The 24,961-nt window shown below is 41.4% G+C and overlaps 1 protein-coding gene across 3 annotated transcripts in view; it reads left to right on the forward strand.

Annotated features, from left to right (window-relative positions):
• The window catches only part of GRM8 (glutamate metabotropic receptor 8), a 709,328-nt gene that overhangs the window by 115,854 nt on the left and 568,513 nt on the right, over nt 1–24,961 (forward strand). For all 3 annotated transcript variants that reach the window (XM_023755340.1, XM_023755339.1, XM_023755341.1), the window contains exon 2: nt 17,369–17,585. In XM_023755340.1, coding sequence (XP_023611108.1) covers nt 17,369–17,585 — 217 coding nt within the window. The remainder of the gene's footprint in view (nt 1–17,368; nt 17,586–24,961) is intronic.

The raw sequence follows: 24,961 nt of genomic DNA on the forward strand, positions 1-24,961 counted from the left end.
CTGTGTTTAGATTTGATCATATTGAATTTAAGGTAAGTTTGAAAATTCCTAAATGGAGGTCCATTACCCTATTGGTGTTAGATTTGCATTTTAAAGAAGAATTATGCGTTGAAGAGATAAATTTGGGAATTTTAGTAATATCGATGGTAATCAAAAGTTTTAGGCATGATTGGATGCTATCACCTTGTGAGAATGAAAGTAGGTGAAGAAATTTGGGTGTGGGGCTACACTTCTAAATTCCAGCAGAGAACAATGAACCAGAGGAGATGACAAAGAAGGAACAGAGACAGGAAAAAAACAAAACAAAACAAAACCCAGAGAGCACGTTGCAGGAGCCAGGGAAAGAATTGTCAAGATTTTAATGATGTTGGTGAAGTGAAATGAGGACTGAAATTTGGCCGTTGGATTTGTGACTTGAAAAGTTTGGATGGCCTTGCCTGGAACAGTTTCAGGAGAGCGTTGGGACGGGAGCCATATTTAATGCCGAGGAGAGAGTGGGAGGTAAAACACGGGAGAGGGTAGGTTTAGATGGTTTTTAAAAGTTTAGTTGTGAGCTGGAGGCTTGAGAGCAGAAGCTGGATGAGAGCTTTAGAAATAGTCTCCTTTCTTTTCCTTTTAGAAGTATTTTCTTTTTAAATAAGAGAGGCTTGTATACATAGAAATGCTGGCAGGAAGGACCCGGCTGAGAGTATGAGCTTAGTGATTAGAGAGAGAGGTGAACACCTTTAGAGTCAAGAGGAGACAGGCTGCTGTGTGTATAAGTTGAGGCTTGATCTTAGAAAAACGATATATTTTCTTATAACAGAAGGAGAGGAGAGAATGGGTGCCCAGGAAGTCAGGTTTGTCAGTTTGGTGGTGGGAAATTGAGAGCTCTCTTTAACTGGTGGTGTCTATTTCTTATGGGGAATAAAAAGATGCTTCTTACCAAATGTTTGAAAAATACTTGACCCATTGCTGCAAGAGGTAATCAAGATGTGAGTGACAGTTGATCCCAGAACCAGACTGGGCAGTGGGGGGCTCCTCAGCCCCACCCCTGTGCTGGGAAGGTACCTTCTCCCCACCATTTCCACAGAGGGAGCCACTTCCAAGGACACAGCCTTGAGGAAGCAGTGTGCTGTTGACACCATCTGGACAGTATACGTGACTCTGTATAACTTTTAAGACTGGTGGGTGTGTGTGGAAAACTACTCGTTTCATGACTGCTCAAGACAAGCCTTATTATAAGTTCTGTTGTGTATTAAAACTGCCACCTTCCGATCTGGAGTGGGCTGCCTCTTTCTTTGGTTCCTCCACGCCCTTTGTGGATGGGGGACAGTTTCAGATTATACCCGGAAAACTCCCCAGGAGGTTGAGAACTAACACTATGTTGACAGAGATCTGAAGAATTTTTAAAGAGAATTTGGTAAAGTTTAATCAGAAACTATGGACAGAATAAAGCAGTGAAGTTCCTGTAAGCCCAGACATGATTGATTATAACACCTGGCTGATGATTAGTCATGAAAGGACTTGAAGACCCAGGAGACTAGTAGGGGTGGATGAGACCACCCTGAACAACGTCTACCCCAGTCAGGAAAGATGGCTGGAGATGATTAGCAAGAGTGGAAAACTGGAGAGAAATCAGCAGTGTCTTGCCTGTTCTGTGCCCTGCTAAAGACTTTACTTCTCTCTCCTCTTTCCTGGTTTCTTTTCCTGTTTCTGATGTTCAATCCTTGAGCTCCAATCCTGCCTCCACTCATCGTCTTCTCAGTCTTTAGCCTTATTTCTTTCCCTGGTTTCTCACCCAGTATTTAACCTTCTTCTCACTCTTCTGGGCCCCTCTCCTGAAAATGGTTTCTTCATTACTTGTTGAAAATCGCGCCCTCCCTGCCCCCTTGCCCCCCATTTTTCAGCATTTTCAATTCCTCCTATTATGTGTTTGTTCTCCTGCTTTTTTAAAAAAGCCACCTTGAATCCCCCTGTTGTCCCATTCTCTATTTGTCTACTAAAGAAAAAAAACCTACATTTTCAGTATTATTCATCCCAGTTTAAGGTAGATTCTATTAAATGCTATCTTGAGCTGCTTTAAACGGTCTCAAATTTTATTTCTTAGAATTAAAAAAAGTAAAGGGTATCTAAAGAGGGATGTCTCATCAAGTGGAAGTTTGAGATAGTATTTTTTGTTAAAGACAGGAGTGTCTGAAAGGGTTTTGCTTTGTTTTGTTTTTTTTTTGCTGCTTTGTTTTTAAAGAGGGCCCAATGATATTTGCATAGTCTCTGGAAAACCATTATGCAAACATTTACATATTTAGACTATTTAGAAAATTAGAGAGGATTGGAAAGACAATAAATGTCTTCATATATCTAAGTTATGGTCTATGAAAGAGGAGTTAGCTCTTCATAAAAAAAAGTAAAGTATATTTTCATTTAAGCACCAAAAATGTGGGAAGCATTTGAGAAGCAGTTTTACCAGGTAGTCTGCAGATATTATAAGTCAGAAATTCTGAGTTGTTTTACTGTCACTAGGAGGCAGTTAATCAATAACACATATGGTCATGTATTGTATACAAAGTACTTTCCTGGCTTCGGCTAAAAAAGGACAGTGTATCCCAGAGTCAGCTCTCAAGCCCACCCTCTGATAGGGAGTAGGTGTAAGGAATGAATTTGATCTTCAAAATTCGAGTGCAAGAAATTTTTTTCTTCTATATTAGATAACTCTGGCACTGAGCCACATAGACTAGAGCAGTGATGGCGAACCTATGACACACGTGTCAGAGGTGACACGCGAACTCATTTTTTTGGTTGATTTTTCTTTGTTAAATGGCATTTAAATATATAAAATAAATATCAAAAATATAAGTTTTTGTTTTACTATGGTTGCAAATATCAAAAAATTTCTATATGTGACCCGGCACCAGAGTTAAGTTAGGGTTTTTCAAAATGCTGACACGCCGAGCTCAAAAGGTTCGCCATCACTGGACTAGAGTGTCAAGAAAGTCAATCATTGTTTCCAGTGCTACAGAGATGTGCGTTGTAGAGATGCTCACTATAGCCCCCAAGGGCTATTGAAGGAGGTGACTCCCTCCAATCCTTCAAAGGCAAGTGTAGGAAGAGGCTTCTTTGATGAGGTTTCTGGATTCCTAGGCACTGGAAGGGAGCAAAATGAAGAGCTCCACCATTCCCAGTCCCTGATGGATCACCGTTCTCTCTCCACTTCCATTTACAGATCCTCCTCCTCAAACCTTGGGTGATCTTCCTTCTGTAGATAATTCAGCTGTAGAGTGTCTGCAGGGTTTGGCTCCGCAATATGAGGACTGTTCATTCTCTGGGGCACACAAGCTTGATTGCTCTTGTGGAGTGTACACACACACACATATACGCACACACATACACACACATGAGAGAAAGAAGAAAAAACTATTTTTCACAGGTTGCCTACAGCAGTAAGAATCAGATAAAAATGAATATCTCACTAAATTATGTTGCATATGAATACTGTAGGAAATATATTAATGACAAGGTATATTGCATCTTATATTGATACTCAGTCATGCAGCCTTTGTCAAATTTTTATTTTCCAGAGAGTCATATATTATTTCTAAATAAGTAAGAAACATATTAAAAAACCTCTTACTGACTCAACACAGTATGTGATATATTCACTAGTCATTTGCCATGACACTAAAAATAAACTTCATGTCAGCATTGGATGCAAGAATTGAAACATAATACACTTAAAGTATGATTTTAATTTTTGAGTCGTGGAATATTTTTGAAAAGAAATTTCCAGCTATCAGGAGATGTTGTTCACCGTAGGGCAGTGGTTCTCAACCTTGGCTGCACATTAGAATTACCTGGGAATCTTTTTAAAATCCTGATTTCTGGGCCTCATCCTCCAGAAATTCTGTTTCTTTGTTATGGGGTGGGGCCACAACATTAGTAACAAAGGAACAGAATTTCCGGAGGATGAGGCCCAGAAATCAGGATTTTAAAAAGATTCCCAGGTGATTCTAATGTGCAGCCAAGGTTGAGAACCACTGCCTTAGGGGAAGTGAACATCATGTTCAAGGCACCAACTTCATCGGAAAGTGAACTTGAAACTTTTATATCTCCTCATGAGGACAACATCTAGACCGACCAAAATAATCCTTGCAATGAATGCACTTAAAGCCTTTGTGCATGATTTGGAAACCTTTCAAAAGAAAACACAGGGCTCCTGAGTATGCATTCAATGCTTTAAAGACTAGCGCAGTGCTTCTCCAACTTTATTGTTCCCATGAATCACCTGAGAACTTGTTAAAATGCAGATTCTCATTCTGTACATCTGGGCTGAGGTCCTGCAGTTCTAAGAGGCTCCCAGGTGATGCTGATGCTGTGTGTTTGCTGGCAACATTGAGCTGCAAGGTTGTAGAGAAAACTTCATTCCTACAGAAACTGTAGTCAATGCTGGTAAACTGATCTTTTGCAATATGAACCTATCTTTCATACCAAAACACATGGGTAATTATTTTCCTCTCAAGGAGACTTGGACCCAAATTTAATTTTTAGAAAGTCTTCATTTATGGTGGCTCACCTGGCCAATGAAAGATTAAGAAAGATGAGGACCAGCCAAGGCAGCCCGAAGTCATACAGCAGTGTATCACATAGGAGGAAAGCAAAGCGCATTTTTTAATGCTTTAGTGCTGACATGCTTGGGGGAAAAATTGAACCACAGTTGTGATTGCACAGCAAGGAAATCAGCAGAAGAGAAAAATTAGATGCTAGGTGATAGTTTGAAGTCAGCAGTGATGGGACTGAGTGGGCGGGAGAGTTAATATTTTAAGTGGCTTATTTAGCAAATGATGCTAAGAATGTGCCCCAGCATCATTTTGTGTTTTTTTTCTAATATAACAAATGGTAACTGATTATATTTTTGTACCCAAGTAAAAAAACCCACCAAAACCTCTCTATAGAAAAATTTGACTGTCCTAAGCAAATCATTGCAAGCTTTTTCCTACCTTAAAAAATACTTAGAGATAGATTTTATTTTGAAATCCCAAGCTGCTTAAAAACTTTCTTCAGAAGGTATCAAAGAAGTATCTTTATTCCAGAATGCAGTAGAATCCTGGCAGTAGTAGTTAGAAATAATAAAATCAGCGAATGACATGCTCCTTGTCCCTCTGGGATGCGGGGTCACTGGGCAGGGTGTTTAGAGGTGGACAGATCCATTTATTTCTCTCTCCTCCTCCTGAGAGGTGCCAGAAATGTATATTATCCCATAAAAAAGGGGTCACATTATTCTTGTCCTGAGTTAATTCTAACCTGCTTCTCATGTCTTTTGAAATCGTATCTGAAGAAGCCTTCACAGCCTGAGTAAAAATGGAGAGCTTCCTTTTACTTTTCAATCACTTTTTACTTTCCTAAGGAAACAACTACCTTGTAAGTAATATAAAGTCTACATTTATTTTTTGCTGGGTTCTTGCCTTAAAAGTTGTTTCTCTCCTATAGGCTTAGTTTCTGCTGGATTCACTCATTTTCTCCTCCCCCACCTGTCCATTCGTTTGTTCATGTTTCCTGACCCTTACAAACCTCAGGACCTATGAGAACACAATGCAATTTCCTGCTGATAATTACCCAGTTGTTTTCTGAAATAGTTCCAATATGAAAACCCAAAATTATGCATATACCACTTGAAAATGCCGTGGGTAAAAAGCGCACAGGGAATGGTGGTCTTTGCTTTAATATTATTCTGAGCTGCGGTCAGTTTTTAAAAGGAAGGACCTGTCAGTCAATCACCCCTCCTCCTCACTTCTACAAATTGGGCCGTTTACTCATCTGAAGGAAGTCTGAAGTGAGAGGCAATGTGTGGCTGGTGTGGGGTGTTCATTCCCTTTTCTCCATTTTTCATGTGTTGGCTTAATGTTACTTCTCCAGGGAAGCCTCCCCAGCGCCCCCAGATCAGATGAGTTACCCGGTTACTGTCAGCCCACACTGCTCTTTCCCAGCAGTCATTACAACTGCTGCTACATGTTTATTTGGGTGATTGTGTACTGAATGCCTGTCTTTTCCATCTGACCATATGGATGGTGGGGGTGGGAGGACCATGTGTTCACTGCCCTATCCTCAGCGCCTGTCATGGTGTCTGGCACATAGTGGGAGCTAAAATGTTGAATGAATAAATCGAAAAGTAACCATTAAAAAGACATTACATTCAATTTAACCTCCAATCAGAAAAAGTGCGTGTATTGAATTAACCTTTTTAATTTGGTTGTAACATTGCATAGGTACTGGTTATCATTTTCTAGAAATCACAGAGTTCTGAAATGCAAGGAAAGTACAAACAATAGTGTTCACTTTTTTTTTTAAAATAAGGAAAAATTGAAGATCAGGAGAAGCCATAGAATTAGTTGAAATATTGAAGTCTCTTCCTTATAAACTAAAGGTTTTAAACCCAAGTTGCTATTAGAACTTTTTAAAAATATATATATTTTATTGATTTTTTTACAGAGAGGAAGGGAGAGGGATAGAGAGCTAGAAACATCGATGAGAGAGAAACATCGATCCGCTGCCTCCTGCACACTCCCTACTGGGTATGTGCCCACAACCAAGGTACATGCCCTTGACTGGAATCGAACCTGGGACCCTTGAGTCCACAGGCCGACGCTCTATCCACTGAGCCAAACCGGTTAGGGCTGCTATTAGAACTTTTGAATAAATATATGCCAGGTAGTTAGGCTTAAAAATTCCCCCACTACTAGCAACCTGATCAATTATAACAACTCTTTCCCTTAGGAGCTGCTGTGCTTTCTCATAGTAAAATCTAATTAAGAGATGTAAAAAAAGAAGATTTATTAATCTTATTGGGTATAATTATGTTTGTTTACATGTAAATTCTTTCATGTTCACAGATTACTATTACTTGCCTTTCATTTTAAATAAACAGGTTAGAAGTCAAATATCATTACCAATTTGATTAAAATCATTACACGCTTAAAACAGAAAGGATATTATTTTATTTTCCAAAGAAATTCTAATCAGTTGACCTAGTTTTAGGGGAAATTCCCATAACCAAACCAAAATGTCTTAGTGTAGATATTCTGCCAAAAGTATTGAGATCAAGTTATAAAAAAGCAACATAATGTAGGAAACTGGAGATCTGTGCAGCCATTCATCGATGTATTTAAAGTGTCTAATGGTCAGTCATAAATGAGATGCCGGACAGATAGTGTCTTCCTGCCCTCAAATCTACCTTCTCTCTTTTGCCTTCTGTTTGTGGCCCTGGGGGGCAACTATCTAGACAACAGGTTCCCTTGCCCCTTGGTCTCCAGTGGGTTTGGTCATAGGGAGAGCCAGCAGGAGGTCAGGGAGGGAGGAGAAGTCAGGATATAGGTTTTTTTGATTCCTCCCTGTGGGGTTGGCTCTGTCCCTCCAGGGTGGTCACTTAAGAGAAAGATGACTTCTGTTCAAGACTCCTTCTCCCATCTCCTTAGCACCCCTCTTACTTTTACTGGACTGTGGCTTTCTGCGCCATTCCCTGTACTGTAATGCTGCCACAATTTGAAAAGAGTCCCTTTCTGAGCCCTCCTTGAGTCATCCTAATTTGAGTGTACCATTTCCCCGACTCATACAATACCCTTGGAAAAGTTGTGAGAAATGTATCCTTTTAGAATTCAGTAGAATATCTAAATGGACTATCTGAAACCAAGAAATAACTTCATAAATATAACATATTTATATACTGTACTTTCAGGCACACATATGTACAAAGACGCACTCTTTAAGTTTTAAAATGTGCCTTCTATGACTTGATTTTCTTCATATTTGATGCAGAAATTTCAGATTCACCATCAGTAGCAAGCCATCTTTGATTTATTTACCTAGTGATGAGAATGAATTAACCTTGATTCTCCTCTCTCTGGTTGGCTTTGTTACTGGTGCTGTGCATTTGTTAGGAGGAAGGTTCTAGTGAGGGGTACAGTCTGCATCTTGGCCCATAATGGAATTAAACTTGTGACCTTAAACCTACTAGCATTATGCTACACTCAGCTACAGCATAACCAACCACAGGCCCACTTAGTGTGGGTATGGAGAGTTAGCTTATTCTGGATGAGCTGATGTTGGGACGAAGGATAACAACAAAGTACAAGGATCAGTGGTTGAGCATTGACCTATGAACCAGGAGGTCATGGTTTGATTCCGGTTGGGGCACATGCCCGGTTTGTGGGCTTGATCCCCAGTGTGGGGCATGCAAGGGGCAGTGGATCAATGATTCTCTCTCATCATTGATATTTCTCTCTCACTCTCTCTCTCTCTACCTTCCTCTCTGAAATAAAAATAATATATTAAAAATACAGTAAAGGAAATCTCTGTGTCTTTCTCCATGGCCTGCATAATTTCAATAAGCTTGCTCTCTCTCTCTCTCTCTCTCTCTCTCCCTCTCCCTCTCCCTCTCTCCCTCTCTCCCTCTCCCTCCCTCTCTCTCTTTGCTAAGTTCCACCACACATCAAAATACAAAAATCTGTGTTTTTCCCTGAATCAACTGTGGGAATTCAACTGAGAAGATGAGAGGCAGTAAGCCTACTACCTGTCCGTTGTGCAGTTGGGATTGCTTTGAGCAGGTCTTGGTTCTGGAGGCAGGAGGTCCGACTCCTTATCCTTATCTAGTTTCTGACTATAACTCATGTTTTTCCACAAGCAACTAGTAGTTTTAATACCAGAGAGCAGTCAAGTCTGCAAGGACAAAGTTAGTGGCTGTAATCATTCTCTCTGGATGTAGCTCTAGTCTACAGCAACAACAAATCCATCCCAGGACCAGTTGGCAGGAAGCTATGGCAGTGATGGCTGCTGTTGCTAAGGCCAACAGCACTGAAGGAGTGCTCAGGCAAGCACTACCCCCTGGGGAGAGAGCACAGCTTCCAGCTGATCTTTCGCTGGAGAAAACCAATGGTGTTATTGAGTAGCATGCCCATCCCACCCTGCCACCCTCCACCAGTAAGTTTTACAATCAATGGACAAGGTTGTTTGCAAAGATAAATGAAGCACAAAAACCTTTTGGCAGGATTGATGTGTGTCACTCAGGTCTAAATTGTCTTCTGTCTGCAAGCCTGTCTTCGGATGTGTGCAAGTTTCTTACAGGAAGTCTTACATTTACTCTGATTCTGAGGGGCTTCCTCTGAGATGGGCTTTAGGTGGTTCATTGATCATCAGGGGTGTCTTGACTCCTTAAAGATCTTTGGCAAACCATAAACTGGGGGAAATGGATGCAAGATTGGTGCCATTTAGAGCAAACACAGAAAGTTTCAAACGTACCACAATGTTTTAATGCAAAACAGGAGGAAGCCTTAAAAAGGCAGTTGGAGTGGAACCGGAACCTTCTTGGGCACTGATTGAGTATTTATGGTGTCTTAAAGTCCCTCTGCCTCCTCACATCTCAGTTACACTCCGTCTCATCCTCCCTGTTGAGTACAGTCACACTCTGGCAGCAAAAGAGAGAAACAGCCTGTGTGAGGGAGAGAGAACTTGCGGCCCTGTCTAGAATGTCCATTGCACAGATAAAGATGAAAGAATCTGTAACTTTGGTCTCCAGAGACAGATGGAAGGCCATGAGCTGTCAAAGTGTTTGGCAAGGTCGTTATGAAGCTTTCCTGGCCACGTTCAGCATTTCAAAGAGCTCCATGGCAGCTGTGTGCTCCCTGCGATGTCTGCATGGATGTCACTGAATGTCCCTTCCTTGATTTGGCCTGGAATTCTGTCACCTCAGCTTGGCAACGACAGATATCTCATGCTGATCAGAAGCTTTAGCAAATGGATAGCTTTTTTAATAATGCAGAAATGAGAAATGTGTGACTTTTTGCTTAAATCGTTTTATAGAAAAATCTTTCAAAATTGCATTGCATGGAAGAAAATAATAAAAGGGGTCCTTGATTGATGGACGGACCAATTTTTTTCAATGAATATTTATTGAATCCCTACTATGTGTTAGAAGCCCATGTTACATTTGTAAACAACACAAGAAGTTCCCTGTAGGATCTCCATTTTAGTAAGGGAAACATGAGACACAAATGAACCCAGGTTGAGATCAATGTAATGAAGGAAATAAGTAGGGTGATGAGTTACTAATGTGGGTGGGGAGACCATGCTAGGTGGGGTAGTCAGGGAAGACCTGTTTGAAGAGTAGACATTTGAGGTGAGGATGAAGGATGGGAAGCCTAGAAGGATTTGGGAAAAACATACAACAATAGGCATGAGGTGTGGAGAAGAAAAGGGGCGTGGCCGGATCAGGGAACTGGAAGGAAGCCAGGTGGATGGACCAGGTGAGTGAGGGGAAAGGCAGCCAGATGCCAAATCACAAGGGTCCTGTGGCAAGAGGTGTGGGCTGTATTTTAAGAGCAAATTTCTCCACGTTAAGAGCAATGGAGAAATAAGTAAAGTACTTTGAGCAAGATTTTGATATGAACTGATTTTTCTTTTTTAAGATCAGTTCGGTTACTGGTGTAGAATGGATCTGAGCGGGGCAAGACTGGAAACAGGAAGAATGATTAGGTGGTTGTAGAAATTCAGATACCACAATGCCTTCAACTGCAGTGCGATGTTTTGCTCTGCCATCCCTGGGGCATGGCCTGAGATGGCTAATGGAACTGTAGACGTGTCCTAGTTCTTGCCAGCGGGAAAGAGGGAGGGACTTGAGAAAAGCATGTCCTTTCCCTTTAAGGACACTTTTCAGAAGTTACACTCACCACCATGTTAATGACCATAGCTGCAAAGAAGGGCTGGGAAATGTAGTCTCCTCCTGAGTGGCCAAGCCCTAGATAAAAATCTGGGTTCTATCTAGAAGAAGTAGAGAGCTCTAGAGGACAATAACTTCTATTAAAAATATATTTTATTGGCAAGTATATACATTTATATACACACAATATCTATATATTTTTTATTTTTTTGGTAGAAACCTATATTTGTGTACACACACACACACACACACACACACACACACATTTATCAAAATAGTCAAGTGGCTATAAATGAGTTTCTTTCATTTGAAATGGAACTTCTGCTTCCTTGAGCTCCAAGTCAGACTTTTGGACTTTCTCAGAGTTTATAAGTCCAAGATTCACAGAATAACTAACTAAATGTAGATCAAGGTATTTGTTTTACTAGCAGCTGAGCAAACACCAAATAACTCCCCAGACATGCGGCTGTCCGTTAAAGACTGTAGTGGAAAGAATTCAGTGTGGACTTGAGGTAAAAATGGTGCTTCCTACTCCCACACTCAACCTCGGGGCCCGCTCTGCCTGCATGGAAAACTTGAAGTCCACTCATTCAACCCGTGACCAGGGCTTCAGGCCTCTCTCACACACCTGATTGTCAGTGGAATATGGAGAGGAGCGGGGTGGGATACCTCCCTAACACGGAGGCCCTGCCTGGTCTTACCCTGCAGAGAAAAGAAGCCTGGGGTGTGTGGTCAGTAAATATAGCGTTCTGGTCTCCCCAAGTAAAAGGTGGAGATCTAGGTAGGAAATACGCATTCTGGCACTGCCCAAGAAGGCTGAGGAATCCCCTCTTCTGTGGGCTGAAGTGAAAATGTAGTCAGAGAAGGAGTTTTTCATAACTAAGACAATCAGAAAAGTGGAAGCTAAAGCAAAATTTTAAGGAAGTATGGTGATGAGTATCTTGAGTTGGGCAATTAATTGCCTCAAAAATGCTTTATTTGGGTTATGAAAATATGGCTTTATTTTAAGCACACATCATATTATGAAGCCTCAGCACAAGGAAGATAAGAAATAAAAAAAAGAAAAAGCAGCCCTGGCCAGTGTGGCTCAGTTGGTTGGGTGTCGCCCGGTGCACCTAGAGCAGTGATGGCGAACCTTTTGAGCTCGGCATGTCAGCATTTTGAAAAACCCTAACTTAACTCTGGTGCCGTGTCACATATAGAAATTTTTTGATATTTGCAACCATAGCAAAACAAAGACTTATATTTTTGATATTTATTTTATATATTTAAATGCCATTTAACAAAGAAAAATCAACCAAAAAAATGAGTTCACATGTCACCTCTGACACGCGTGTCATAGGTTCGCCATCACTGACCTAGAGGCTGTCTGTTCAGTTCTCAGACAGGGCACATGCCTGGGTTGTGGACTCCATCCCTGGTTGGGAATGTGCAGGAGGCAGCCGATCAATATTTCTCTCTCACTGATGTTTCTATCTCTCCCTTCCCCTCTCTAAAAAAATCAATAAAAATATCATTTAAAGAGAAAAAGAGTAAAATGTCAGGTGTTTTCAAATAATGCAAGTGGATGCCTTAATGTACTGAGAGAGAAAAGAAAGGAAAAACATCATGTAAGGACAGTGGCAGAGAAGGCTGGGTGGGACAGTGGATGGAGAAGGGCGAAGAGGTTAGGGCAAGTTTGAGGGTAGGGAAGGATGGCAACGATGTCCCTTCCACAGAAACCTGGAGGAGAGGGCATGTTATTAGGCCTCTGGCACACTCAAGGGGTAATTCAAGGAAGGTTAACAAAAGAACTATTTATAAGGTGTGGGCACAGTCAAAGGAACCACCACAGGACAAGGAAGCACTCAGGCACTAGCAGCAGTGGCAGGACCTGAAGGGACAGGGTAGAGAGTGGTCCCTGGAACCTGGTAAGAGCTTTTTTTTTTTTAAAATATATTTTTATTGATTTCAGAGAGGAAGGGAGAGGGGGAAAGAGATACAGACATCACAGATGAGAGAGAATCATTGATCAGCTGCCTCCTGCACACCCCCTACTGGGGATGTGGCCACAACCAAGGTACATGCCCTTGACCGGAATTGAACCTGGGACCCTTGAGTCTGCAGGCTGACGCTTTATCCACTGAGCCAAACCAGTTAGGGCCCTGGCAGGAGCTTTAGCTGCCGATGAGGGTTTGGGTAGAGAAACACCTGGTTAGTGGGGAAGGAGATGGGGAAATCAATGCTCTGACTCCTGTCTCCTCCTTCTCTCCAGTCTCTCATTGTCTCCCACTGGCTGGACTCACCAAAAACCTGAGGCAAGGGACCCAGGTGCTATAGTCATAGAGCACCTCCTAGGACACACAACAGGGCAAAGAAGGATCGAGAGGGACACAGAATACAGCCTGCGCAGCGTTTTGGTGGAATGCAGGGTAGGAGGTTGTGGGAAAGAGGCTGTACCAAAATTCCTGCCACACTTTAATTAATTAATTGCCTCCAAACAGTTATTGAGCTTTTACTCTGCCAGGTGCTGGGGATACCAAGGAAATTGACAGAGACTTTGTTCCTGAGAGGCTCATAAGCCATTGTGGTTCCTAATGGCAGATGATGGAGACTATGGGAGCCAGGGTGTCTGAGAGAGCTAGTGGAAGCTTCCCAAGGAGGTAGACATTGCTTTGTGCAGAAGATCTCCAAGCGAGGGAGAGAAGACAGTCAACACAGGGACTCGCAGGGGCAGGGTGTTGTCGAAGTGTGGCAGGCAAGACAAGAGGTTGGAATGAGGATGGGACAGAGTCTGATATCTGGACTCCATGGACCAGGCTGGAGTTTGGATATTATCCTTTGAGTGGGCAAGTGGGAGTTAACAGAGTTTTATGTAGGATGTTACTTCTTCCAAAGGACGGGAGCGCTGATGCAGAATGCTTCCCCTAACACCTCCTTTTCTTTTCCCAATCATTTCCCTCTCTACTTCTATTCCCCACCCACCACCTTTTTAGTGTTGTTGTTTCTGGTAGAGGAAAGCTCCAGGGCAAAGGGATTAATTAGGATGGATTTAATGTAGGGAGTAGAAAAAGAAACATTCTAGGTTTATAAAAAAATTCTACTTGCTTTGCCAGTAGGGCTTTAATTTGAGGGAGGTGGAAATATTGGGGATGCTGGCACAGAGACTAAAGTGCATAAGGAGCCAGTGCTTCGTGGTCAGCCACAATAAAATAAGAATGAGGTATGATTTCATGACAACTTGAAAAGTTGTCTTAAAATACTATCCACATACCCTGATGTCTATTATTGTAGATGGCAACACAGCAAATGTTGAACAAGTGGAAACACAGACACATACTCTCACACCACTTTTTCCACAAGATGATAGGCAAAGAGAAAACTCTTCAAGAGTTTGGGGAGAAAGTCCTTTATCCAATTAGTCCAACAACCATCTTCTATCTGCACTTTTATTTTATACCCCCTTTACACCTGTTTAATTAATCCTAAACACGATGCTGACTGCTAATTAAACAGCCCTGAAAGTGACTGACTGAAGGTAGTAATTTGAGATAATTAGTTTTGGGTTCAAACACTCAATTTTCACACATTGTGCTCCCTTTTAGAAAGGGTGGCTCATTATTATAGTCCGGGTGGGGGCTGTGTAAGGCATTTCACTAATGGACTCTGAGTAGCTCCTTGGCTACTGGACTCTGGCTAATCCTCTGTGAAAGGTAATTCAAGGAAGGTTAACAAAAGAACGATTCTTAAGGTGTGGGCACAGTGAAAGGAATCACCACAGGACGAGGAAGCACTCAGGTACCAGCAGCAGTGGCAGGACCTGAAGGGACAGGGTAGAGAGTGGTCCCCGGAACCTGGCAAGAGCTTTAGCTGTGGCTGAGGGTTTAGGTAGAGAAACACCAGGTTGGTGGGGAAGGAGATGGGGAAATCAGTGCTCTGACTCCTGTGGGACTCACCGAAAGCCTGAGGCAAGGGACCCAGGTGCTCCAGTCCTAGAGCACTCCTAGGACATGCAGCAAGCAGGGCAGAGAAGGCATGGCAAGGAAAGATGCCATATCATTTGCTATAGAATGCTCCCCTATGCACACGTGCACACACACACACACACACGCACACACACACGTGCTCACACACACATGTGCACACACACACGCGTGCCACATTCATCTTCACAGAATTCCTCCCAAACTGAAGGTCAAGCTGCTGAATACGTTTCATTGGAACACAGAAATGCACATGCTCTTGATCGTTGGGAAAGTTTTACCTAGTGAGGGGTAGCTCTCACTAAGTCATCTATTGTCTACTTCCAAGGTCCTCTAGAAGCAAGCCAAAAAAAGGTGAAAAGGCCAAGATTTGGTGTGTGGTTAGACATGTGGAGGTGTGTCCTTGCTGAGTAGTCATGTATTACAAAGGCACAAAGACTAATCAAGGGAATAGCCTGCCGAGACGTGGCCAGTGTATCTGGCAGAGAAAGCAAAGGAGGCAGGTCAGACTCGTTTTTTGTGGACCCACAGTGTTAGCAAGCAAGTTAACTTGGTCCCACTAGGATATTAGGACCAGGAAGAATTGGGGTTACATAGGCTAACTCATTGTTATAGTCAATATAGAGAGATACAGGTTGTACAGGAGCTGGATGGACCCCTGCAGCACCCTGGAGAGCTCCAAGCACATTCTTTTACTTCTGCTTCCTTTGTGACTTGGGCTTTTTTTTTTTAATCTTGAGAAGTTCAGTGTCACTTCACTGGCCACCGTTATGGAGCAGGACTCTCTAGATCAAAGAGAGCTTTACACAGATGTGAAGAGGAGAATCAAAACCTTATATGGATTGGGAATCATTGGCCAGGGGGTGGTGGGTGAGGGTTGGATCCCAGAATGTGCAGGCCTGTATGGGAAGATGGAACTGCAGGCTCTCTGACATCAGGGCACTGATATTGGCTGTGGGATCTGGTGGAGAGCAAAGTTAATTGTTTTATGTATGAGCCAAACTTGCATCTTTAATTAAGCACCCTCAGTTAGGGCACCTTGTAGTCATTTTGGCCTCTAAACTTTCACACCTCAGCATGGTGGCAGAGGGGTGATGAGATACACGGTTGCACAGCTCACCCTCCCAAATTTCCTCTCTCCTTTTACTCTTTATAGTTTTCTTGGGTGAGCACACACTTTACCTACCACCTCCACTGTATTCCCACCTTTCTTCACCTTCAGTCCCAAAGACACTCTTAAACTCCAGATCCCACAATAGTAAAAGAATCTCAAAAGAGGCAAATCAAAAGTTAAACTTATTTTTTTTTGTCTGACAAATCTCTTTTTTAAAAAAAATCTATCTTGGTAAACAGAAAATATCAGGGATCTTAGTGGCCAAAGTCATACAACGGAGAGTCATTCCACATTTATCCTCCTCGCCTGCACCTTTCCTTGTCTTTCAGATATAGGTTCTACATCTTTCCTTTCCCCCCTTCATCACCCAGCTTCTATCCAGCTTTGCAGTTTTATTTCGACAGTCCTGCCCTACTGCCCTACTTTCCTGCCATCTGAAAAGCTGCAGTCCCTGGGGTCTGCCATGCCTTAGCCCACTCTGTACATTTGTACATGCTGTTCCCATGGCTGCCATGTCCTGTCCTGCCTTGTTGGCCAGATTTCCTGCATCTCCTGTACCCCCTCCGGACTTCATGTGCTTCCTTGTATTTCTTTAGCAACATGTTTTCTTCTGTGAGACTGAGAGTCCTCACTTGGGTATATGAATGAATGTTACATTTTAAAAGTTTTTTAGGGGGAGATTTGTGGCACGTAGTTAATTTGTTACTCCGTTTGAATATAGTTAGGAGAAACGACCTAGGATTTCTAGTTTTGAAAATCTTCTAGCATTTCACTTCCTTTATATCAGGAAGTCTCCTTTCCCAAAGAAGTTATTGTATGGGTTCCTGTTTTGTAATGTTCTTTTGGGAAGTTGGAAAAATGTTTTTATTAGAAGATACATGGTTTACTATTCCCAAAACTTTTTGTAGTACTCAAATTTATATTAATAATCAGTGAATAGACTTGCAAAGATATTTATCACGCCATCACGCCATCGTGACCAAACAAGCAGCGGCTCTTGCAGCGGGCGGGGTGGGGCGCAAGCTACTAGCGGTGGAGAGCTACAAGGGGCGGAGGGCAAGGAAGCTAGCTGAGGCAAGCTGAAGTGAGCTACTCGCACACGGTGCGCCCTGGGCCTCTAGTTTAAAATAATTTATCAAAAATATAATCTTAAAACTGAAATATTAAGTGTACAAAAAAAAATCTCATATTAAAATCTGTTTTTCATGGTGTAGCCTTTCTGCCCTAAAGCTAAAACGATGTCAGAGGTTGACCTTTCTGATACATGTCTATACCTTCACTGCTGCCTCATTTCTGCACAGATCTTATCACCTACAGAACAAAAAAGCAACAACAACAAGCACAAATATTTTGCCTTGCTTTCAGAAACAATGGAATCTGAAGCAAAACTACGTTCTTTCTTGCTGCTTAGAAATGCACTTTGAAAGAAAGAGAGCCTACAGACCAATGTAAAAGACTTTCTAATTATATTGTTGCTCATAAAACCTTATTTCAGCTTCAGGTTGCTGTATCTAGGTTTCTGATGTAGTGTTGGCTGTCCAGTCTCTTGTGACAATCCATCATTCCGCACGATTCCTCATGGGTTGAAATGCCCTGTCCTTTGTTTTGCAGATACCTCAAATCAGCTATGCATCCACAGCCCCTGAGCTAAGTGACAACACCAGGTATGACTTCTTCTCTAGGGTGGTCCCGCCTGACTCCTACCAAGCACAAGCCATGGTGGACATTGTGACGGCCCTGGGGTGGAATTATGTGTCGACACTGGCTTCTGAGGGCAACTATGGAGAGAGCGGTGTGGAGGCGTTCACTCAGATTTCGAGGGAGATTGGTAAGCATTTATTTATCGGTGATTGTGTTTGGAGGTGACAGGTTGCGGGAGTCCTATCACCTCCAAGAACTTTGTGATCTGCATGGAGTAATTAGAGCTCCTACAGATGTGTGACCTGGGCTGTCCATTCGAGGGAGAAGCTGGGTTTATTATAAATGTTTGTGTTGTTCATGGCCCATCAAGGTGACACTTTGGTGCTAATTCAGGAAATAGAGCTTCTGACTCAGGCAGACATTTTTAAAAGTTGTCTGTTTTGACAAGGGAGTTTGCTGGCACATAAGAGCCACTGTAAATTTGAATAAATGACATACTTTCTGATTGTTCTAGATGGAAGTTTACATTAGCAAGTCATTAAATTAAAAAAAAGGCAGTGGAATTTACATCGAACTCTAGAGGGATTAAGACTGGTAATCATTTTAAAACAATACTGAAGGAGCCCCCAAGGCTATGCTTCAGCGATATTGTGATTGTCATATTTGACTTCTTCCATTTTCAGTCTTACCTTAAACAGTGAAGCTTACAGTGGGATGAAGGGCAAACTGTAAAAACGTGGGTTAGAACAAGGTGCTGATGAACTCCATTCTGGGTTTTTTCAAGGTGCTTATCCAAATCTCTACAGGCGTCTCACCAGGTGCATGTTTACTTATGAGGTTGTAAATCCATTCCACTGTGTAGGAAAGAAGCAGAGCAACACAAAACACACTTAGAGGACAAACCTTATTGCTGATTGGTCAACAACACAACTTCGTCGATGAAGGGAGATATATTACTGTTACTTAACAAATACTCTTAAGAACTACTGAATAAAATTTACATATTTTTTCCTGTAAGCGTAATATTTTGCGGAAAAAGGAAAGTGCCTATTGGTGATTTTGAACTTGAGAGAAGAAACTATGTTGATAATTTCTTGTCTTTCTTGGAGACTTCAACTCAGCAAAAGATCATGGGAGTGATTTGGATTTATCCATAATTAGCAAGGACAAAGGGTTATTGGAATAATTTATTGGAATAAGGTCTTCTCTTGAAGGATTTGCAGATGCCTGGGATCTGTTTTGCATATAATAGGGCATGAAGATTTATTTTACACATTATTTGGTATGTTTATAATTTGTTCCAGTGCCGTGTTGCTGCATAAGAGCTAGAAAAGGCGAAAAGGCCTGGTGTTGCTGGACAGATTGGATTCACTGATTTAATCAGCCAACTATTCACACCTGTTGTTAAGTGTCCACGATGCCATAATGTTTGCTCTTTGGAATTTAAAATTATATCATTATTGCTAAAAAAATGATTCAAAACACTTTAAATGCTGGCAAGTTATATTACCTTCTTGGATAAGAATGCCAAGTTTGTCTTTAGAGGAAATGCTCACTAAAATGAAAATAATAGCTTCTGGAATTAGGATTAATGCATTATTTATGTAGCGGATGTCGGTTCTCACCAGAATGGTAATTCCACAAGAGAAAGGAAACTAATAGAGTATGTATTGAAATTCTAAGTCTTCTGTGGCGATCCTATGTACTCTTCAACTACAGGACACATTTTGTGTGCATGAAACAGATGACTATGAAAAATTAAATACGGGACACAATCTCCCAATTGTTGGAGAATCTGATAGAATGCATTGTTCTAATAGTTAAGTGAGATTGTAGTTTTATTCTTTTGACTAAAGAAAGCAATACTAGTTTCAGTTTTTATGGAGCATTGCTAACTTTGGTAACACTGTCACATCAAAGGATTCAGATGGTGCCATTCATTATTCCCATTTCTGTCTTAGTCATTATTATAGGAGAAAACAATTTTAGTGCCTTGTGTATGCTCCTGATGAGTGCAATGTGTTTCTTCTGTGTCGATCTTTTCAGTATTCTGAGACTTGATTGGCTGTCCATTCTATTTCCATTCTCACTTATCTGGGGATGGAGGAAGGCTGGATTGTCAATTAATATGCAGAATGCTGAAAAGGCCAAATTAGTATCACACTAGAGTATGCCATGGAATATATTAAATATCAAAATCATTCCTCATTTTAATGACAAAGATTTTATCTAGAACAGAAATAGCTGAAAATGAAACCTTTTACATGACAATGATATTAATGGGGTTGGCAAATGGTAGCAACTTAACCCATTCTGAAGTGAACTGATGGCTCTAATGAAAATTCATTAGTTCTGTAACATTTGCTTCTCTTACTATAATATCAGTGACATCTTTGTCACTGTGTTAATAGTGTGTTTTCAAAAATTTTAGTATCTTGACTTAGGAGTCAAGTAATAAATTTATTTTCTGGAGCGTCTGCCTATTAATAAAATTATGTATTTTCCCAACTCTTATAAATTTTCCTGTACTCTGTTCTGAATTTCTCCCTTCAGCAACATTCATTACTAAGAAATTTAAATGTAAATTGAGGCTTCCTATGTTTTAGCTCTGATTAATTTAGACAAATCATGGAATATAGTGAAATGAAAATCTGTTTAGTGATAAATTGCTTGTATGGTTTGATTAGAACATTTTTCATTTTGACACAACCTGAGACTTGGGCAGGGCATGGGTCTTTCCTGAATCTTGAACGAAGTTATGAGTAAGTGATGGTCATGAACAGAGACGCCAGTGATGGTTCTTCTCTAGTCAAGATCCTTCTGAGGGAGACAGGGACAGGAGCTATTTGACCAAATAAAGACAAATACAGTGGGGCCTTGACTTATGAGTTTAATTCGTTCCATGACGGAGCTCGGTGCTCGTAACTCAAATTACTCGTATGTCAAATCAATTGTGAATGAGTGAGACACGTGATGCTGGGCTGATGTTGTGGCATTCACTGTACGTTCGCTGCGCCAACTAGCGATGGGGTATCTGAAGCTGGCTCATAACCCGAATTTTAGCTTGCAACTCAAAGCAAAAAATCGGCTGAGAGACGGCTCCTATCTCGAAAAACTCGTTAGTCGGGAAACTCGTAAGTCAAGGCCCCACTGTAGCTTCTTGGTACCCTAGCTGTTATAGTCTCCCCCCCATGCATCCTTTACTGTAGTATTTTCACTGAAGAAGGCAACAAAATATATTTGAGATCAGCAAATAGCACAATTTGACTGAAGCATAGTTTGTGTCGTGAGGTATGGGAGACACAATAAGAAGGCTTGACAGGGACACCTAGTTGAGTATTTCATCCCATAGGGTGGTAATCTTATCTTTTATGTGCCAGACGATGGAGGAAAATGCTGAGGAGCAAGGGGTCTATCAGGCTGTGTATTTAAGATTGTGCAAATGAGAAGTGGAAGATAAGGGGACCAGCTGAGAGACCACTGCAATATCAGTCTCAGTCTGCGAAGTAGGAGAAATGGGGAGATGCTGGGCAAAGCATATAAACTTTCAGTTATGTAGGAGATGTAATGTACAGAATTGTCACTAGAGTTAATTATTAAGAGAGTTGATTTAAGTGTTCTCACCACGCACACACAAAATAGTAACTATGTGAGGTGATGGATATGTTAACTAGTTTGATTGTGGTAATCACTTCTCAATGTTTATGTATATCAAAATGTCATGTTGTACACCTTATATTTATGCAATATTGTTGTCAATTATACCGCAACAAAGCTGGAAAAAATAATATTGGTATAAATGAAAAAATAAAAAAGGCATGGGAATAATGGCCAAGACTTAGCAATGGAAAGCAAAAGAGGGTGGCAGAGTGTTCTCTTCTTTTTTTAAAAAATCCTCACCTGAGGATATTTTTTCCACTAATTTTTTTTTGAGAGAGTGTAAGGGAGGGAGGGTGGGAGAAAGGGTGAGAGAGAGAGAGAAAGAGAGTGAGAGAGTCATCATTGTAAGAGAGACACATCAATTGGTTGCCTTCCACATGAGGCCTGACAGAGGCTGGGGATCAAACCCTCGACTGAGGTACATGCCTTTGACCGGGAATTGAACCCTGGACACTCTAACTACAGAATCACACCGGCTAAGGCAAGTGTTCTTTTCACTTGATGAGTTTATGGCCATGGAAAGGCCCTCAGTCCCCTTGAAAAATATTTTCATGATGGGAGATGGTAGGAGTTCTTGTGGAAAAATTCAAGGATATCGAGCAGATTTTCATAAGAGAACAGGAACTTTTATGAGCGGAATAGCTGAATGTGTGTGTGGTACAGAGAATCAAGTAGTGTCCTTGTGAGCGGGTATATTAGTTCCCTAGTGCTGCCATAACAACATACCCAAACCCAACAGAAATGTATGGTCTTAGTGCTGGAGGCTAGAAATTTGGAGTCACAGTGTCAGCAAGGCCATGCTGCTTCTGAAAATTGTAGAGGAGAATTCTTCTTTGCCTCTCTTAGCTTCTGGTGTTTGCTATTAATCCTTGGTATTTATTGGCTTGTAGATACATCACTCCAACCTCTGCCTTTGTCATCACATTTCTCTCTTCTCCATTCTTGTGTATTCTCTTGTAAGGATGCCAGTCATGTTGGATTAAAGACCCATCCTACTCTAGCATGACCTCATCTTAACTAATTACATCTGTGGTGAACCTCTTTCCATATAAGGTCACATGCTGAGATACTGGGGTTAAGATATCAGCATATCTTGTTGGGAGACACACTTTAATACCCATTCACAGGGGGCAATAGTGAAGAAGGGTGTACTTAGGGAGATAATTTCCAGTGACAGGGGTGGGAGTTAGACCAGAAGGACAACAGGCTAGCAATAAAGATGAGACCGAATTTTGTTAATGGAGAAGTCTGTAATATAACCAGTTCTGAAGTTCCTTTGGCATGTTACAGAATTCTACTCTCCCAATCCTGACTATGTGGGTAGACTGGGTTATCTAATGGATAATTCAGGGTTCTGGGCTGGGGAAAGTGGTGGGGTCCTAGTGTCTGACTTTCCCAGGATCCTAGGTAGTCAAGAGCTTCCCGGTAGAACCACAATGGGCACTTCCTGTACGGTGGTGCCCTGGCTCTTCAAACCCCCTGTCTTGTGTAATTCCAAGATGCTGTGCTTTTTTGATGACACTTGGAAAATTATGGACATCCAGAGTTCTTTCTGGCCTAATTTATCTTTATGTGCCACTTTGGTCTCTTTTGGCTTGAGGGAAGGATAGAGCTTAGTTGCTGAGGGTTGTTAAGACTTAGCTATCACCCATCTTACACACCCTCAGTTGTTAGGACCATCGTCCAATATTTATGTCTGATTTTAATGATCTGGTGTGACGTTTTCCTTGGCATTGTCATAAAGAGGTTGATAATATAGGCTCATGGTTTTCCATCCTCAGCTCTGGGGCTCGTAGCTTGTGACTCAGGCAATGACTTCCTTGAGTCTTTAGACAGGTTATTTCGCTTCTTTATCTTCCCTTATTATATTATTTTTTAAAAGAAGACAGGATCATAAATGTTAATACTACCACTGTCATTATAAGGGGCAAGGAAGCTAAAGCTTGAACTTGGAAGATAAAAGGAGTTTGTGAAAGCATGATATTTTTTTCAGTGTGGATTTGCACAGTGTGGCAACACCTCCTTTAATCAGTCATCACATTTATGAGAGATGTATTGAAGATGACAGGCCTGTAAGTCGTCATCACACTTTATGGGGGGGCAGACTAGACCTGATTCTGTCAAATCTTCAACCATATGTGACTTTTTCTCCCTAATTTGCAAATGCTGGAAGCTTCTGACTATGGTCTGACACGTGTTTAGAATCTTAAAATATCAGATTTGGAAGGGACCACAGAGGTCATGGAATTGGCATAGTCTGTTTGAAATGTTAATGCTATAGACCAATTTACTTAATTCATTTCTTTGTATATAAAATTACACTTGCCAAAATGTTTAATAGTGAATTATTTTTGGTGAGGGTCAAACAATAATGTGAGGAAAATTCATTCCTGTTATGCAACTGAAAAGTGCCCACTGATCATATTTTTAAACTACCTCAGTACTGTATTAAAAGAAAGCATTTTTCCCCTCTTGGGTTATAAACAAGAACTGCGTTTCTATGACCTGAAATGGATTCATTTCAAGATTAAAACAAAGTAGTTTCAATGACACAGAGAAAGGAATACATAAAGAACAGCCTTTGCCTTCAGATGTGCAATGTTTTGGAAAAGTGACTTCCAGCAGGCAAAAATCAATTTGACAGAAGTATTAATGTTGTAAAATACTGCGGATGAAAGGAAACATTTTAATTCAATTGAAAATTTTACTTTATATTTTTACAGCTGAGTTCCATTGATAACACCACATTTCAAGTTGCAAATTACATTTAATTAATATTAACACCAGGTAATTGGCAAGAAGAACTTCAAAGGAGGGCTGAGGAAGTTGCAAATTGGAACTGCGGGTGCCATGGTCATGCAGAAGCTTCCCAGGGACCCAAAGAAAGTGTATAGGATTTTAACAATTACTGCGGAACCTGATCAAATGGAGCCTCATTTCAAAGCTGTTCTTCACCCTCACCTTTCTTACTATTTAGGACTTAGCAACTGCTAAGTAGCAACAGCTGCTGTTCATGTAAAACAGCAAACAGCATTCAGTACATGCTTTCAAACCTACGATCCGGATGCTGTCATTAAGTGTTTAGTCAACAATCACAGTTTGATGCCTTGGAACGCACTTTGGAGTCAAGAACTTCTTTAAATTCTTCTTCTTCAAGCAGGAGACTTTGAGGATTCATTTCCTTGTCTGTTAAATGGAAGGCCTCTGCTCAGTGATCATCAACCGAAAGAATACGTGTAAATGCTCTTCGTAAACTGGAATGTGCCATGTGATATCGGGTATTGCGAGTGTGAATATGGATTTTTTTCGCCTTCAGTGTGTGGCAAAGCTGTATGTTATTATGCAGGTCATAGAAGTACTGCCTGCTGCGTGGGATGAATAGCCAGAGGGCTTTGCTTGATTTGTTAACTACCTTCACTTTTAGTCATATTCTGTCTGAAAGGTCAGAGCGGAGGATTGTGAGTAGCTCAACCACCTCTCTGGTCCCCTTACTAAGTTCTCCACGACCACTGTGGTAGGTCTCCTAGCCTGATTTATTCCTGTCATCCCTGGTCGCCAGAATTACTGATCGTGCCACCTGACAGCTGTCCTTGCTCGGGTCTGATCATTCAGTGCCACGTGAAAGGGTTGAGATCAGGACAAGTGTGGGCTATCTTGACTTGTCCTTAGCGATGTGCTCGTGTAAGTCCCCGGGCTGTGGCACCACTTGTCACTGTGATTGTAATGCCAATTTCTCTGTAGATGTCTTCCCCTAGAATTTGTTTTTCTCAGTGGAAGGACCCCCAGTATGCAGCAGAGTGCCCTCATGAACATCTGTTGAATGGCCATTGTCCCCAGATTCCTGGTTGTGCTGGTATCATGAGCTTGGAGGTCAGGCTTGCTCCGGCTCTGGGAACTGAAGGT

This window comes from Myotis lucifugus, unplaced genomic scaffold, assembly GCF_000147115.1.
Source record: "Myotis lucifugus unplaced genomic scaffold, Myoluc2.0 scaffold_73, whole genome shotgun sequence".
Lineage (NCBI taxonomy): Eukaryota > Metazoa > Chordata > Mammalia > Chiroptera > Vespertilionidae > Myotis > Myotis lucifugus.